At 35.5% G+C, this 16,315-nt stretch overlaps 1 protein-coding gene across 1 annotated transcript; it reads right to left on the reverse strand.

Moving 5' to 3' along the window:
* Window positions 1-9,300: 9,300 nt before the first annotated feature.
* On the reverse strand, window positions 9,301-9,837 carry LOC141694236 (uncharacterized). The gene has a single exon (XM_074499211.1). The coding sequence runs from the start codon at window positions 9,835-9,837 to the stop codon at window positions 9,301-9,303; it is 537 nt and encodes a 178-aa protein (XP_074355312.1).
* Window positions 9,838-16,315: the final 6,478 nt, after the last annotated feature.

The raw sequence follows: 16,315 nt of genomic DNA on the forward strand, positions 1-16,315 counted from the left end.
GTGAGGCCCCTTATATAGATGTTGGGAGTCCTTGAATTGGACTTGGGTTAGGATACTTGGTGGGCAAGTCTCAGAATTAGAATGGAATTTAGAGTCCTAAGAGGTAAGAAGTTGATTCCTTATCCCACCAGGTTTCTTGGGGGCCAATGTACAAGGATTTATTTCTCCACTAGGACTCATCTTATCAGCTGACTTATCCCTTATTAATTAATTACGAATTTAATTGATATTCAGGGTTTTGGGCCTTCTCAAATGGGTCAAGTTGTTGGCCCAATTCTGATATGATTAATGCAATATTAATTACATACCCAGATCTTATTTTCTTCCCTATCAAAGACAAAATCTACAACTGCTCAAATTCTGATATGTATACAGACTGAAGTTGTTATCAAAAGTTAAAGTTGGTAAAGCTTTAAGGACTGTAAGTTATAGTTATCTAGTCAAAATATCATGCATTTGTACTTAATGTTTTTGACATCATCAAATATTTTTTAAACTTGTATATTATGCTAATTTACAAGTTGGGGGAGATTGTTAGATATATTTGATAATGTCATGACTAATATGATTTATGTTTAGTTTTCAGATCTTACTTAAACAGGATAAATCAGTACTTAACTGAAATCAGCACTTATACTGAAGTCAGAACTTAAGTCATCAGTACTTAAGGTTCAGGAGATATTTATCAGGAGATAATATCATGACTTAAAGGAAACGTTCAGATAAGAAAGACGGTTGATTGAAAGGAAAGAAGATCAAGACAAACGTAAGAAGAGATATGCATGAAGAAGGAATTCTATGAAGAATGGAATACTTGGAAGAAAAGATATCTGATTGATATATTTTAGGAAGCAGAATTATATTCCATATCAATTAGCGATTATCTTGTAACTGTGTAGTATATAAACACAGATATAGGGTTTACACTATAAGTGTTATCATTATCGAGAATATTATTCAGTGTAACCCTAGCAGCTCTCGTGATATTTGTTCATCACTGAGAGAGGACAGTTCCATATTGTAACAGAGTTTATTGCTTTAAATAAAGTCTGTTTTATGTTACTTGTGTTATTTGAATTCGATTTTATTGTGCTATACATTGTATTCAACCCCCTTCTACAGTGTGTGTGACCTAACATACAGAAAGCCAGCGCGCCCGCGCTAATCAAGCACGCGGCCGCGCCGTGTCGGGATGACAGATTCCTGTTTCTACTTGGTTTCTGAGAGAAAGAATTCTACACTGCATGGGGATGCTATATAAACATCTTTAGGTCATTTTTAATGATATATCAATATATATCAAGCCAGAGACATATCAAGGAGAGCCAGTAGAAGACCGTATAAGCACGATTTAATAAAGACGAAGAAGATCTTGTTTTACTTGTGAATCTTTGTGTTAAGTTGTATTTTTTATGCTAGTTTTCTTACTTGTGAACCTTACTCTTGTTTCGAACTTAGTTTTATTTATTCGTTATAAAGACTACGTTTGTTATATCATGTTTTCATCGGTACCCACGTTGATGATGAGTCCGATTATAGGCTAATCGTTATCGAGGGGTTCTAGCGGATTTAATTATGAATTTCTTTAGTTAAATTTTTTGATGCCTTAGTATGTGGTGATTGTATGATATCCTAGTATTGGTTGTGCGTATTCGTCTTATGAGTGTCGCGAACTTATAAGATAGTGTGTTAATTCTTAATGAAGCAAAAGTGAATTTAAGAATTTAGAACTTGCCATGCTAGCATAGGTTCATGTATTTGTTATGCATGATTCATGGTAATTTTAACCATCTTACTTGCCCTGTGTAATCAAGATAAATAACTTGTGCTTAAACCGTTATGTTGTCAAATTATATAGACATATAGGGTCTCAATATAATTGGTTTCTATTCAGCTTCTATCTCCAAATCCGGGGTATAGATTTGGGGCATTATTAACACTAACTACTCATTAAACCTAAACAAGTATAATATAAATAAAATAATTACCCCGAACTACTACTACTCAGGATCTTTTCAAGCTTAAGGATTGAAAACAAGAACGACAAACTGACTTTATTACAAACCAACTAAATCAAGTATCACAAGAACTCTCTTTGTTACAAAACTTTATTTTATTTACATTTTACACTAAACAACTTTTATTCAAACCATCACTACTACTTATCCTGCTACACCTGATCTGGTAACTCAAAGCTCTCTTCTGGGATAGGGACAAACACCCTTGGTATAAGAGGGTCCCGCTGCTTTACTCGCTTCTTGACTACTGGGGTTCTGATGGGTTTCATTCTCTACCTTAACTGAAAAACAATATGAATAATAATAAAAGGGGGTGAGCTAAAATTGCTCAATAAGCCTTCAATAATATATATAGTGTAAAGATAGAAGAATAAATAAAATGGTAATCTGCTGGTTTGAATAACCATTTGTATCTGTATAGAATAATAATTTGCCATTACTGGCGAGTGTCGAATGAATAAGACTGGAAACAAGAACTAACCTATGCACTATAACCTGCTGATCAGTCAGGATACAGTGCGGATCTCTACCCAACTGCATAGATCCAACCAATATAAGGGGTACCCAGGCATTATGGCCTAATAATCAAGGCTCTGGTTAATACCCAGCCCGTATCGTAAACATCCAGTCCATAACTTAGCATCCGGAATAATCAGAATGCTTTTGATGTATCCCAACATCACGATATATCAGAGTATATATAACAAGGGTAAAAGTATTGGAATATGAATAGAGGATTCAATAAATTGGGAGAAATCAAGAATCGAAATGAAATAGAAACAAGAAATCAATAATTGTGTAGCAGTGTCTATGAACAAGAATTATCAAGGTGTAATTGATATGGAAAGTGGGGTATAATTCGCTATTCTGAACTTAGAATAGGGGAAAAACTTGCCTGGCACGTACTTAACCTCGTATGACTCACCACCTTCCGTCTTCTGCTTGATTCGCCTTGTTGATACTGAATCTATCATGGAAATATATTCGTTTAGATAACTTACTTTATACACGTATCTCGAATTGATACCACGTAGTCCTAATCGTCTACCCATACGATCTAATCAGACTCGCATATATAAATATATAATTATATTGCACATAAGGTTCACATAATCACGTAAAGCACATAGCACATAAGTCACATAATTGATTTTAGACTCTTAATTATTTTTAGAATCGATACTAGACTAATACTTGCGCTAACAAACACTATCTGGTTCGATTTATCATTTTTCAGGATTTATTAGGCTCGATTCGATCCCTAATAGGGTCTACAAGCAATTAACTATCACAAGATGACTCGCTTTCGGAAGAAATTATGATTTATATTTATTTTTAATGGAATCGTTTCATTTTTCTGAGTCTAAGGGTCTTCGTTTCACTTAAATCGGACTAACAGTTTAATTATTATGCAATATACAAGATTTAATTAATTACAAATCAATTATAAATAATTATTTATATTTAAATAAACCTTAATTATATTTTTAAATAATTATTTAAGAATTATTGTATTTTAAAATAATAATCCCTAATTATTAAAATTAATTACAAATTATTCACAAATTATTATCAATTATACGATTAGATCGATTATTTACAAATAAATAATTGATACGAATAATTATTACGACATTCTTCAAATAAATAAACTATCGCTCGAATAATAATTCAACTTATCGATCAATTACTCGTATAAATATGAATTATTTGTATTATTCGAATAATTATCGAATAACTAATTGTATTATTCGATTATTTTTAACCTTATTTATTAATTAATTACTTAATAATAAATAAATAAATTATTAAATAAATAATAAAATGATTAGATAAATAATTAATTTCGAATTCCTAAATTAATAAAATAATTTAGAAATTAATTATAATAATTTTCAGAATTAAAATCTAATTTTTAATTGATTTTCAGAATTAATAAAACTGATTTTAATTTTCTAAAATATAAATAATTAGTTATATTCCAGAAACAAAAAACAGGAAATGAAATTAGGTGGTGGGGGATCAAACCCAGGTTGAAACCGGGTCGACCTCGGGTCACCAAGAACAGCCGTCCGACTACCCAGAATCCGGCATCGGCGGGCTGTTTCCGGAAAGGCAATTTCCCAGCGTTCAGGCCTTCGTTTCGTTCTATTTTCGATGCCAAATGACTCCCCACGACTGCAGCATCCCGTCCGCCGCGACACCTCCGCCCAAACACTGTCCCTCCTCCATCTCCGGCGAAAACAGAGTATTTTCCGATGAGCTTCATCGGAAAATCGTCTGTTACCAAATCGTAAACCAAACTCAAAGATTATTATACAAAATCAAAGCTCTTCAGTTCTTGAATCAGTCCCAACAACTAACAGCAACCAAAACCGTCTATAATTTATCAAAATCAAAGTTAAAAATGTCAAAAACACAAGAACTCGAACAACTACTTCCAGGGTTATACTAATCAATTAAACACACAAAATCATTCCTTAACTCAAAGTAAAGTTACTGGAATCATCAAAACAAACAAACGATTCATGAATCAAAAATGCATAAATCGAACATAAACCCTAAAAAACGAATCGAAAATCAAATCATTACCACATAAAATCGATGATATAAACAGAAAGTAGGGATCATGATGATTGCTTTGTTACTCAAATGACCAGATTGGACAACAGAATCACGATGAAATCTGTGATTGAATTCTCTGAATGTTCTTCACTCCCAAACCGAATATTCTTGATTTTCAGATTTTTATTAATTATTAACTAATTAATTAATAAATAAACAGGTATTTATACTACTAAAAATAATACCCCTAAATAAAATTAAGGGGCTAATTACACATCTAATAAAAATATTTGGCCCCAATTTTTATAATTTTTGGGTATTAATTATGAATTTTTAATTATCCAATAAATATAAAATAAATGCCAAAATTTCCAAAAATTGTGAATATTACAAAAATGAAAGGAAAAATGATGTTTGATAATTTCATAATCATATCAAAATAAAAATGTGATTTTTATGGGGTTTTTGACTCCCGAAGGGGTCCGAAAAAGTCATTTTTCGCGATCGAGGTAAATTTGTAAAATATCTAGGGGTTCAGAATAGCGATATGGTATAGGCCGTTCTTGGAAAAATAGGGCCAATAATTTTGTTTAAAATACGGGCTTTTAAAACACTGTTTGAACTATACGGGTTTTGATATAAAACATATAACTTACGATAAAACACTCAATAAATATCTGAATCACATTCTGATTAAAACGACAACACGTAGCACATAACAATTAGGGTTTTATGAGTCACCACATTTAATTACATAATAATACACATAATTATCTTTATTATAATATAATACAAGCGTAATTTTCTCGGTCGTTACATTCTCCCCCCTTAATAGGATTCTGTCCTGAGAATCACGCTATGCGAATAACTGAGGATACTTTTCTAACATATCACTCTCAAGCTCCCAGGTTGATTCTTCAACCACTGGGTTTCTCCACAAAACTCTCACTAATGGTATGGACTTATTCCTTAATACTCTCTCTTGCCGATCTAAAATTCTTACTGGTTGCTCTACATACGACAAATCTGCCTGAAGCTCTATCGGCTCATACTCTATTACATGCCTTGTATCAGGATTATACTTTTTAAGCATGGACACATGGAATAAATTATGAATATGCTGCATATGGGGTGGTAAAGCTAATTCGAACGCAACTTTTCTAACTCTCTTCAAAATTTCAAATGGTCTGACGTAACGAGGCTTTAGCTTGCCTTTATTGCCAAACATTGTCAATCCTTTCCATGGCGAGACTTTTAACAACACATGCTCTCCTTCTTGATAGTCCACATCCTTTCTGGCTGGATCTGCATATTTACATTGTCGATTCTGTGCTGCTTCGAGTCGCTTGCGAATAATTCTACCTTTTCCTTGGTCTGCTGAATTATTTCTGGACCTAGAATCTTGCGCTCTCCAACTTCATCCCAATATGTAGGTGATCTGCATGTTCTTCCATATAAAGCTTCATAAGGTGGCATTCCGATATTCGCATGATAGTTATTATTGTAAGAGAATTCCACTAGCGGTAAGTGTTCGTCCCAATTGCCTTCAAAATCTATTGCGCATACACGTAGCATATCTTCAATTGTCTAAATAGTCCTTTCACTTTGCCCGTCCGTCTGTGGATGATAAGCGGTGCTCATGTTTAATTTGTGTCCTAAACATTCCTGGAACTGTCTCCAAAATCTCGAATTAAAACGGGGATATTGATCCGATACGATGGACACAGGTACTCCATGACGCATCACAATTTCCTTGAGATATAGGTGCACTAATTTGTCAAGCAAAAATCTCTCGTTGATTGGAAGGAAATATGCTGACTTAGTTAATCGGTCGATAATAACCCAAATCGCATTGTGATTAGCTTTAGTCCTTGGTAGTCCCATTACGACATCCATCGCTAAGTGCTCCCATTTCCATTCTGGAATATCTAGTGGTTGTAGTAATCCGCTCGGGCGTTGATGTTCAGCTTTGACTCTGGCACGTATAACACTTACTGTCCCATTCCGCTATCTCTTTCCTCATATCTGGCCACCAAAAGTTTTCTTTCAGATCTCTGTACATCTTGGTGCTTCCGGGATGAATTGAATATCTTGAGCTATGAGCGTCTTGCAAAATTTCCGCTTTCAATTTTGGTACATTAGGTATCCAGATCCCTGAACCAACTCGAAAAATTCCTTTGGCATCTTTCTGGCTGGTAATCTCTTCTCATGACAAATTGTCGATTTCGTGATTCATTACTTCTTCTTGACATCTTCTTATCTTCTCCAATAATTCTGGCTGGAAAGTCATGAAATAAATCATTTCAGTAGAGCTTTCTGGAACACGAACTTCAGTTTCCAATTTATCAAATTCTTTGATCAAGTCTTCTGAAGTTGTTAACAAGTTCAATCTTTCCTTTCGACTCAATAAATCTGCCACAACATTCGCTTTTCCTGAATGGTAATTAATCGAGATGTCGTAATCTTTGATTAGTTCTATCCAACATCGTTGTCGCATGTTGAGTTCTTTTTGCGTGAAAATATACTTCAGACTTTTATGATCCGTGTAAATCTCACATCTCTCGCCATACAGATAATGTCTCCAGAGCTTCAGTGCGAATACAATTGCTGCTAGTTCCAGATCATGCGTCGGATATTTCTGCTCATGAGGCTTTAATTGTCTAGAAGCATAGGCGATTACGTTGCCATGTTGCATCAAAACACATCCAAGTCCTCGATAAGAAGCGTCGCTGTAAATGACAAAATCTCCTTAATCGTCAGGTAAAACAAGTACAGGCGCGGTCACTAACCGATTCTTCAATTCTTGAAAACTTTCTTCACATTTCTCGTTCCATTCAAAATTTTCATTCTTCCGGGTCAACTTTATCAATGGCGTGGCTATCTTTGCAAAATCTTTAACAAATCTTCTGTAATAACCTGCTAATCCCAAGAAACTTCTGACTTCCATCGGAGTCTTCGGTCTTTCCCAGTTTAAAATAACTTCAATCTTTGCTGGATCGACTTGAATTCCTTCAACACTAATGATGTGTCCTAGAAATTGCACTCCCTTCAACCAAAATTCACATTTCAAAAATTTTGCATAAAGTTGGTCCTTTTGTAATGTCTCCAATGTCGTTCTCAAGTGTGCTACATGTCTTCCATCTTCGAATAGATCAAGATGTCATCAATAAATACAATGATAAACTTATCCAGGTACTTCTTGACTACTCGGTTCATCAAATCCATGAATCCTGCAGGTGCATTAGTCAGTCCAAATGTCATCACAAGAAATTCGTAGTGTCAATATCTCATTTGGAATGCAGTCTTTCGGATATTTTCTGCCATGATCTTCAATTGATGATAGCCTGATCGCAAATCGATTTTTGAAAACCATGCCACTCCATTCAGTTGATCAAACAAGTCGTCGATTCGGGACAAATGATATTTGTTCTTAATAGTCAACTTATTCAGCTCACTATAATCGATACATAGTCGCATGCTACCGTCCTTCTTTTTCACAAACAACATTGGTGCGCCCCATAGGGATACACCGGGTCTTATGATTCCTTTGTCGAGAAGATCTTGCAATTGTTTTGCCAACTCTTTCATTTCAACAGGTGCCATTCGATTCGAAGCTTTTGAAATTGGTTCAGTCCCTAGTGCCAAATCAATAGTGAACTCGATTTCTCGATCCGGAGGTAATCCTGGAAGTTCATCTAGAAAGACGTCGGAAAACTCACAAACTACCGGAATATCTTCAATCTTCGGGCTTTCTTTTTCTGTATCCAACAAGTAGGATAAATAAGCTTGACATCCTTGACGTAACAATCGCTTCGTTTGCATCATTGTTAATAATCTCTGCTTCTATTTTTCACCTTTGAACGTTAGTGTTGCATTTTCTTCGGTTTGTAATTTCACCTTCTTATTTGTGCAATCAATCTGAGCATTACTACTAGCTAACCAATTCATCCCTAAAATAACATCAAATTCTCCTAACTTGAAAGGTATCAAGTCAACTGAGAGATGATATCCCCCTATCTCAATATCACAACCTGGACATACTTGATCTACCTCAACCTAATCATCATTTGCTAACTTTATCACTAGCACTCCATCTAACCACTGAACCTTACAGTCTATCTTAGAAATAAAGTTCTCAGAAATAAAAGATTTCGTAGCTCCTGAATCAATCAATACTTGAGCGTTTACAGAATTTACAAGAAGCGTACCTGCAACCACATTCGGACTCTGTACCGCTTATTTCATTGACATGTTGAAGTCCTTGTCCTGGAATGCTGGCGGCCATTGATGCTCCTCTACAGTCCTTGGGAATGTGTCCTTTCCTTCCATATTGGAAACAAGTGACCTCTGTCTTTCCCATCGGACAGTCTCCAGAGTAGTGTCCCTTCTTTTTACACTTGAAGCACATGATGTTTGGCTTGTTGCAAATCCTAGTATACTTCTTACCACATGTTCTGTAATCAGGTATAAACTGTCGAATAAGTCTCTGCTGATTTAGGGCTGGAAGTCGGTTACCCGTCCTCTGGTTGCCCTGCTCTGTTCTTCTGATATTCACTTTTCCCCGGGCTTGGAATCCCGGCCTTCTGTTTGTACGGTTCTGGAAACTCCCTGGTCCTTTCTCTTTCTGAGACACTTCACTCTCACATTCGATGATCATAGCCTTCTGAACAACGACTGTATAAGTTATCAGCTGGAACACTGCTACCCTGCTACGGATCTATGGCTTCAATCCCTGCCGAAACCTCTTAGCTCGCTTTTCATCCGTATCCACTTGTTCATGAACACACCTAGCCAACTCAGTGAACTTGGCTTCATAATCCGTAATGGACAAATTACCCTGCTTCAATTCCAAGAACGTAATCTTCATCTGATGCTTCATGTAGTGAGGAAAATATTTTTCTAGAAAAAGATCAGTAAATCTATCCCCGGTTACCACATCTTCTCCCTCCAAAGCTTTCTTCGATTCCCACCGATAATTGGCTTCACCCTTCAAAAAGTAACTAGCAAAATCCGTCTTCTGACCTTCCTCAACTTTAATTAACGCAAAAGCCTTTTCTATTTGTTTTAACCAAGCTCTCGCTTTTGTAGGATCTGCGGAACCTTCGAATTCCGGAGGCTTTACCGACTGGAATTGCTTGAAAGTAACTACTGGTGTTGCTGGTGGTGCTTGTTGTTCTGGATGAGCGGCTTGTTGTAACATCTGCTGTTGAAACTGCTGTTGTTGGTGCTGCATATGTTGCTGTATCATCATCATCTGTTATTGCATGAGGTGGAACATTTGGTCCATGAGATTATTATGGTCCTGATCCTCAGTATTTCTATTAGACGAGTGAGCTCTTGCTTTTCTTTTAGGTGTCATAATTCTAATAATAAAACAATTGACTCTTTTAAATAACAGTTTATTAAACAGGTAATATGGATAAAGAAACAACTTGTATGGTATTAAAACAAATTTAAACAGTTGATATGGGAAATAAAACAATTTACAGAATATCTAAAAGAAGTAATTAAAAATAGTATGATGTTTAAATAAATCATTTTGGAATATTTGGAAATTTTTGGAAAAATAAATGGTACAACATGGTTGTAAATAAAACAACATTTTTAAAATATGCAACGGTAAAACAGTAAAATAAATGTAAATGCTTAAAATATATAGGTAGGACACCAGCTGCAGGTGTCAATGCTTGATACAAAAAGTTTATAACATATCAGTCATCTTGCTGCTACTATCAGTCAAAAACTAGCGGCTACACGCATACAAACTAGTCATACTATACTAGGCTGCATCTATCTACATATGATACACAAGGTACAATACTCTACTGTCAGCTGTGATCAATTTCCGGGTGGCACACGGCTCAACTCCTGCTCTAATGCCTCTAACACGGCCTCGGTAAGTCTCATCACCCTGCGATACACTGCCTCGGTGTGCACATCCTGCTGTCTCAACTCAATAATCTCCTGAGAACCGGCCCTGTAGATCTGACGAAGTATCTCTCTCAGTATATAGTCTGGCTGAAGCGCTCGGACTGGTCCATCTTCCTATGTCTCAAATAATCCAAGGATCTCTCTACACTGATCCTACCATCTCACTATATCCTCCATCTCACTCTGAAACCTCTGATAAGACACCATGTGTGGCTCGCGAAGATCTGTGCAGGAACCTCGAGAAGGCAAGGGCACTGGCTGGTCTACTACCAACTCATCTATAAACTCCTGTTGTGGGAACTGGAATATCCCAGGCATAGGGGCATAGATAGCCAACGGTGCTGGAAATAAGACAGGTTGATCCTGAGGTGCATACATGGGTGGCTCTGGCTCTAGCTCGAACTGTGGCAACTGAGGCGGCTCCACTGGACCCTGGTAATCCAAATCCCCCCACTGATGTAAATCATCCATGTTAGGAATATCAAATGCGGGTAACTCTAATGGAGGAAAGTCGAGTATCTCCAACTCAAAATAAGGAAAGTAATCAACAAAATCTGGTACCTCGGGTGTAGGTAACTGATCCGGCACTGGTCCCTGTGGCAGAGGTGGAGGTGGTGGTAATGGAGGGAACTCCCGGACTGATACTGGAGGTAATACCGGGTTTGATGCAGTACGCTCGGATAATAACGCTGAAGAAGCCATCTAACATAATAATCATAACACAAGAAAACAATCAAATCACAACCCTAGAAATCACAACTCCTAATCACATAAACAAACAACCCTAACATTCTTACTTCTATCTTATATGATCTTCCTATCTTATCTTAACTCTAATGTTCTTGTTTTCAAGGGCCAAAACCTAAGCTCTGATAGCAACTATAACACCCTCCAAATCCGGGGTATAGATTTGGGGCATTATTAACACTAACTACTCATTAAACCTAAACAAGTATAATATAAATAAAATAATTACCCCGAACTACTACTACTCAGGATCTTTTCAAGCTTAAGGATTGAAAACAAGAACGACAAACTGACTTTATTATAAACTAACTAAATCAAGTATCACAAGAACTCTCTTTGTTACAAAACTTTATTTTATTTACATTTTACACTAAACAACTTTTATTCAAACCATCACTACTACTTACCCTGCTATACCTGATCTGGTAACTCAAAGCTCTCTTCTGGGATAGGGACAAACACCCTTGGTATAAGAGGGTCCCGCTGCTTTACTCGCTTCTTGACTACTCGGGTTCTGATGGGTTTCATTCTCTACCTTAACTGAAAAACAATATGAATAAAAATAAAAGGGGGTGAGCTAAAATTGCTCAACAAGTCTGCAACAATATATATAGTGTAAAGAGAGAAGAATAAATAAACCGGTAATCTGCTGGTTTGAACAACCATTTGTATCTGTATAGAATAATAATTTGTCATTACTGGTGAGTGCCAAATGAATAAGACTAGAAAAAGAACTAACATATGCACTATAACCTGCTGATCAGTCAGGATACAGTGCAGATCTATACCCAACTGCATAGACCCAACCAACATAAGGGGTACCCAGGCATTATGGCGCCTAATAATCAAGGGTCTGGTTAATACCCAGCCCGTATCGTAACCATCCAGAATAATCAGAATGCTTTTGATGTATTCCAATATCAGGATATATCAGAGTATATATAACAAGGGTAAAAGTATTGGAATATGAATAGAGGATTCAATAAATTGGGAGAAATCAAGAATCGAAATGAAATAGAAACAAGAATCAATAATTGTGTACAAATGTATATGAACAAGAATTATCAAGGTGTAATTGATATGGATAGTGGGGTATAATTCACTATTCTAAACTTAGAATAGGGGAAAAACTTGCATGGCACGTACTTATCCTTGTATGACTCACCGCCTTTCGTCTTCTGCTTGATTCGCCTTGTTGATACTGAATCTATCATGGAAAGATATTCGTTTAGATAACTTACTTCATATGCGTAACTCGAATTGATACCACGTAGTCCTAATCGTCTACCCATACGATCTTATCAGACTCGCATATATAAATATATAATTATATAGCACATAAGGTTCACATAATCATGTAAAGCACATACCACATAAGTCACATAATTAATTTTAGACTTTTAATTATTTTTAGAATCGATACTAGACTTATACTTGCGCTAACAAACACTATCTGGTTCAATTTATCATTTTTCGGGATTTATTAGGCTCGCTTCGATCCCTAATAGGGTCTACAAGCAATTAACTATCACAAGACGAATCGCTTTCGGAAGAAATCTGTGATTGAATTATCTGAATGTTCTTTACCCCCAAACCCAATATTCTTGATTTTCTGATTTTTATTAATTATTAACTAATTAATTAATTAATAAACATGTATTTATACTACTAAAAATAATACCCCTAAATAAAATTAAGGGGCTAATTATACATCTAATAAAAATATTTGGCCCAATTTTTATAATTTTTGGGTGTTAATTATGAATTTTTAATTATCCAATAAATACAAAATAAATGCCAAAATTCCTAAAAATTGTGACAATTACAAGAATGCAAGGAAAAATGATGTTTGATAATTTCATAATCATATAAAAATAAAAATGTGATTTTTGTGGGGTTTTTTACTCCTGAAGGGGTTCGAAAAAGTCATTTTTCGCGATCGAGGTAAATTTGTAAAATATCTAGGGGTTCAGAATAGCGATATGGTATAGGCCGTTCTTGGCAAAATAGGGCTAATAATTTTGTTTGAAATACGGGCTTTTAAGAAACTGTTTGAACTGTATGGGTTTTGATATAAAACATATAACTTATGATAAACACTCAATAAATATTCGAATCACATTCTGATCAAAACAGACAACTCGTAGCACATAGCAATTAGGGTTTTACGACTCAACACATTTAATTACATAATAAGACACATAATTATCTTTATTATAATATAATAAAAGCGTAATTTTCTCGGTCATTACATCTTTACTGCTCGATATGCTGATTGTCATTTTGATGAGTCTAAATTCCCTCCATTAGGGGGAGATAATGTTTTGTATAATTTAAATTCAGAACTATCATAGAATGCATCTGGATTAAGTTCTATGGATCCACGTACTAAACAAAGTGAATCGGAGGTTATAAGAATCATTCATATTCAAAATATTGCTAATCAAATGCCAGATGCTTTTAATGATTCTAGACATGTCATAAAATCACATATACCTGCTGTTAATACGTCGGAAAGTGTTGAAATCCCTATTCAAAGCAATTCTTGAAGAATTGATTGGTAATTGAAAATCATGCCAGAAGCGTGGTAGGCCTGTTGGTGCAAAAGATATTGTACGACAAAAATGAAAATTGAATAGACATGCCCCTGAAGTGGCAAGTGTTCCAGAAAATACCCAGAAGCGGTATTACCCACTAAAGAGGTTCGAGCCCCTGAAGTGGCTATATTAAATACCCCAGAAGTGGTATCACCTCCCGAAGAGGTTATGTTAGATATATTTGTGATGCCATGTCTAATAATGATTTGTGTTCAGTTTTCAGATCTTGACTAACAAGATAAATCAGGACTTAACTGGAAATCAGTACTTATACTGAAGTCAGAACTTAAGATATCAGAACAGTTATCAGAACTTAAGATATCAGAAGATATTCATTAGAAGATAATATCAGGACTTATGAAGACTTTCAGATAATGAAGGCGGCTGATTGAAGGAAAAGAAGATTAAGACTAACACAAGAAGAGATATCCATGGAGAAGAATTCTATGAAGAATAGAAGACTTAGAGGAAAAGATAACTAATTGATATATTTTAGGATACAAAATTATATTCGATATCAATTAGAAGATAATCTTGTAACTGTGTGGTATATAAACACAGCATAGGGTTTACACTAGATGTGTTATCATTATCGAGAATATTATTCATTGTAACCCTATCATCTCTCGTGATATTTGTTCATCACTGAGAGAGAATGGTTCCATTGCAATACTGTTTTATTAATAAGATTATTCTGTGTTACATACTTGTATTCTTAATTCGATTTGATTGTATTATACACTGTATTCAACCCCTTCTACAGTGTGTGTGACCTAACAAGTGGTATCAGAGCCTATCTGTTAACACATATATAATAAAGATCCAAAAAAATCATGTCTAAAGAAGAACAAACTCCAACTAAGCCCACGAAAACTGAAGAAACTCCAAAGACTCAAATCCACAGTCGATATGAGACTATTAGGGTTCCCATGCTGAGACCTTCTGAGTATCCCATATCGAAAGTGAGGATGGCTATATTTCTGGAAGCTACAGATCCAGAATACCTTGACAGAATTAATGAAGGACCACATAAGCCAACCAAGCTCTCTGTTGTAGTTGCAGATCAGCCAGCAAAGACTATACCGAAGGAGAAAAGTGAGTATACAGCTGAAGATATCTTATCTATTGCCAAGGATGCAAAGGTAAGGCATTTGCTGCATAGTGCCATTGATAATGTCATGTCAAACAGGGTAATTAACTACAAGACTGCAAAGGAGATATGGGATGCCTTGGAGACAAAAAGCCAAAGAACTGATGCAATTAAGAAGAACAGGAGAACTATACTCACTCAAGAGTATGAGCACTTTGACTCAAAACCTGATGAGTCATTAACTGGTTTATATGACAGATTTGTCAAACTCTTGAATGATCTGTCACTGGTGGATAAGGAATATGATCTTGAAGATTCTAATCTTAAATTCCTTTTAGCTCTTCCTGAAAGTTGGGATTTGAAGGAATCTACTATAAGAGACAACTATGCTCTTGATGAAACTACTCTTGATGAAATTTATGGTATGCTCAAAACTCATGAACTTGAGATGGATCAAAGAAGCAAGAGACATGGGAGAAAGTCAAGGACAGTTGCTCTTAAGTCTGAGGAGGAATCCCCCAAAGTGGCTGCCTCAAAGAAAGGAAAAGGAAAAGCTCTTATCACAAAGTCTGATTCAGATTCATCAAGTTCTGATAATGATGAGGATTCAGAAACTGAAAGTCTATCTGAGATGGATGCTGATGAAGAGATGATGAGATTGTGTTCTCTTATGGTGAAGGGTATCAAAAAGATAGCCTACAGGAAATTCAGAAGGGGAAAGAAGTTTTCCAGGAAAAGTGGAAGTTCTGATAAGAAGGAATTCAGAAAATTTGAAGGCAAAGCAGGAAAGTCTGACAGAGGAGATTACTCAAATGTTAAATGCTACAATTGTGGTGAGAAAGCCACATATCTCCTGATTGCAAGAAAGGAAAAGGTGACAAAGGAAAGGCACTTGTCACAAAGAAGAAAAGCTGGACAGAAACTTCAGATTCTGAAGATGAGATGAATTATGCCTTGATGGCAAATGTTGATAACAGTTCTGATGCTGCTGAGTTAAAGGTACCTCAAACAACTTATGATTTTCATACTGATGATAATACTGAGTTGAGATCTTATCTTAAAACCATATTCATTAACTATAGAGATCAGACTTTAACATGTGATAGGTTAACTTCTGAAAATCTGACTTTTAAGAAAAGGAATGACTATTTAGAAAAGGAGTTAGTTATGTTCCATCAAACTCAGAAAGAAAGAGATGATGCTTTTTATGTTAGAGATGAAGTGTTAAAATTGAATCAATCTCTAAAAACTGAGTTAGAACAGGAAAGAGAGATTATCAGGACTTGGACTAACTCTGGCAGAACAACTCAGAATTTTTTAAGTAGTGGAAACTGGAAAGAAGGCTTAGGTTATGGAGATGATAAAAG

Source organism: Apium graveolens, chromosome 2 (genome assembly GCF_009905375.1).
Source record: "Apium graveolens cultivar Ventura chromosome 2, ASM990537v1, whole genome shotgun sequence".
NCBI classification, from domain to species: Eukaryota; Viridiplantae; Streptophyta; class Magnoliopsida; order Apiales; family Apiaceae; genus Apium; species Apium graveolens.

Bases quoted from the DNA above. Each gene is read 5' to 3' on its own strand.
- LOC141694236 (XM_074499211.1), bottom strand. From the start codon at position 9,837: ATGATGATGATACAGCAACATATGCAGCACCAACAACAGCAGTTTCAA.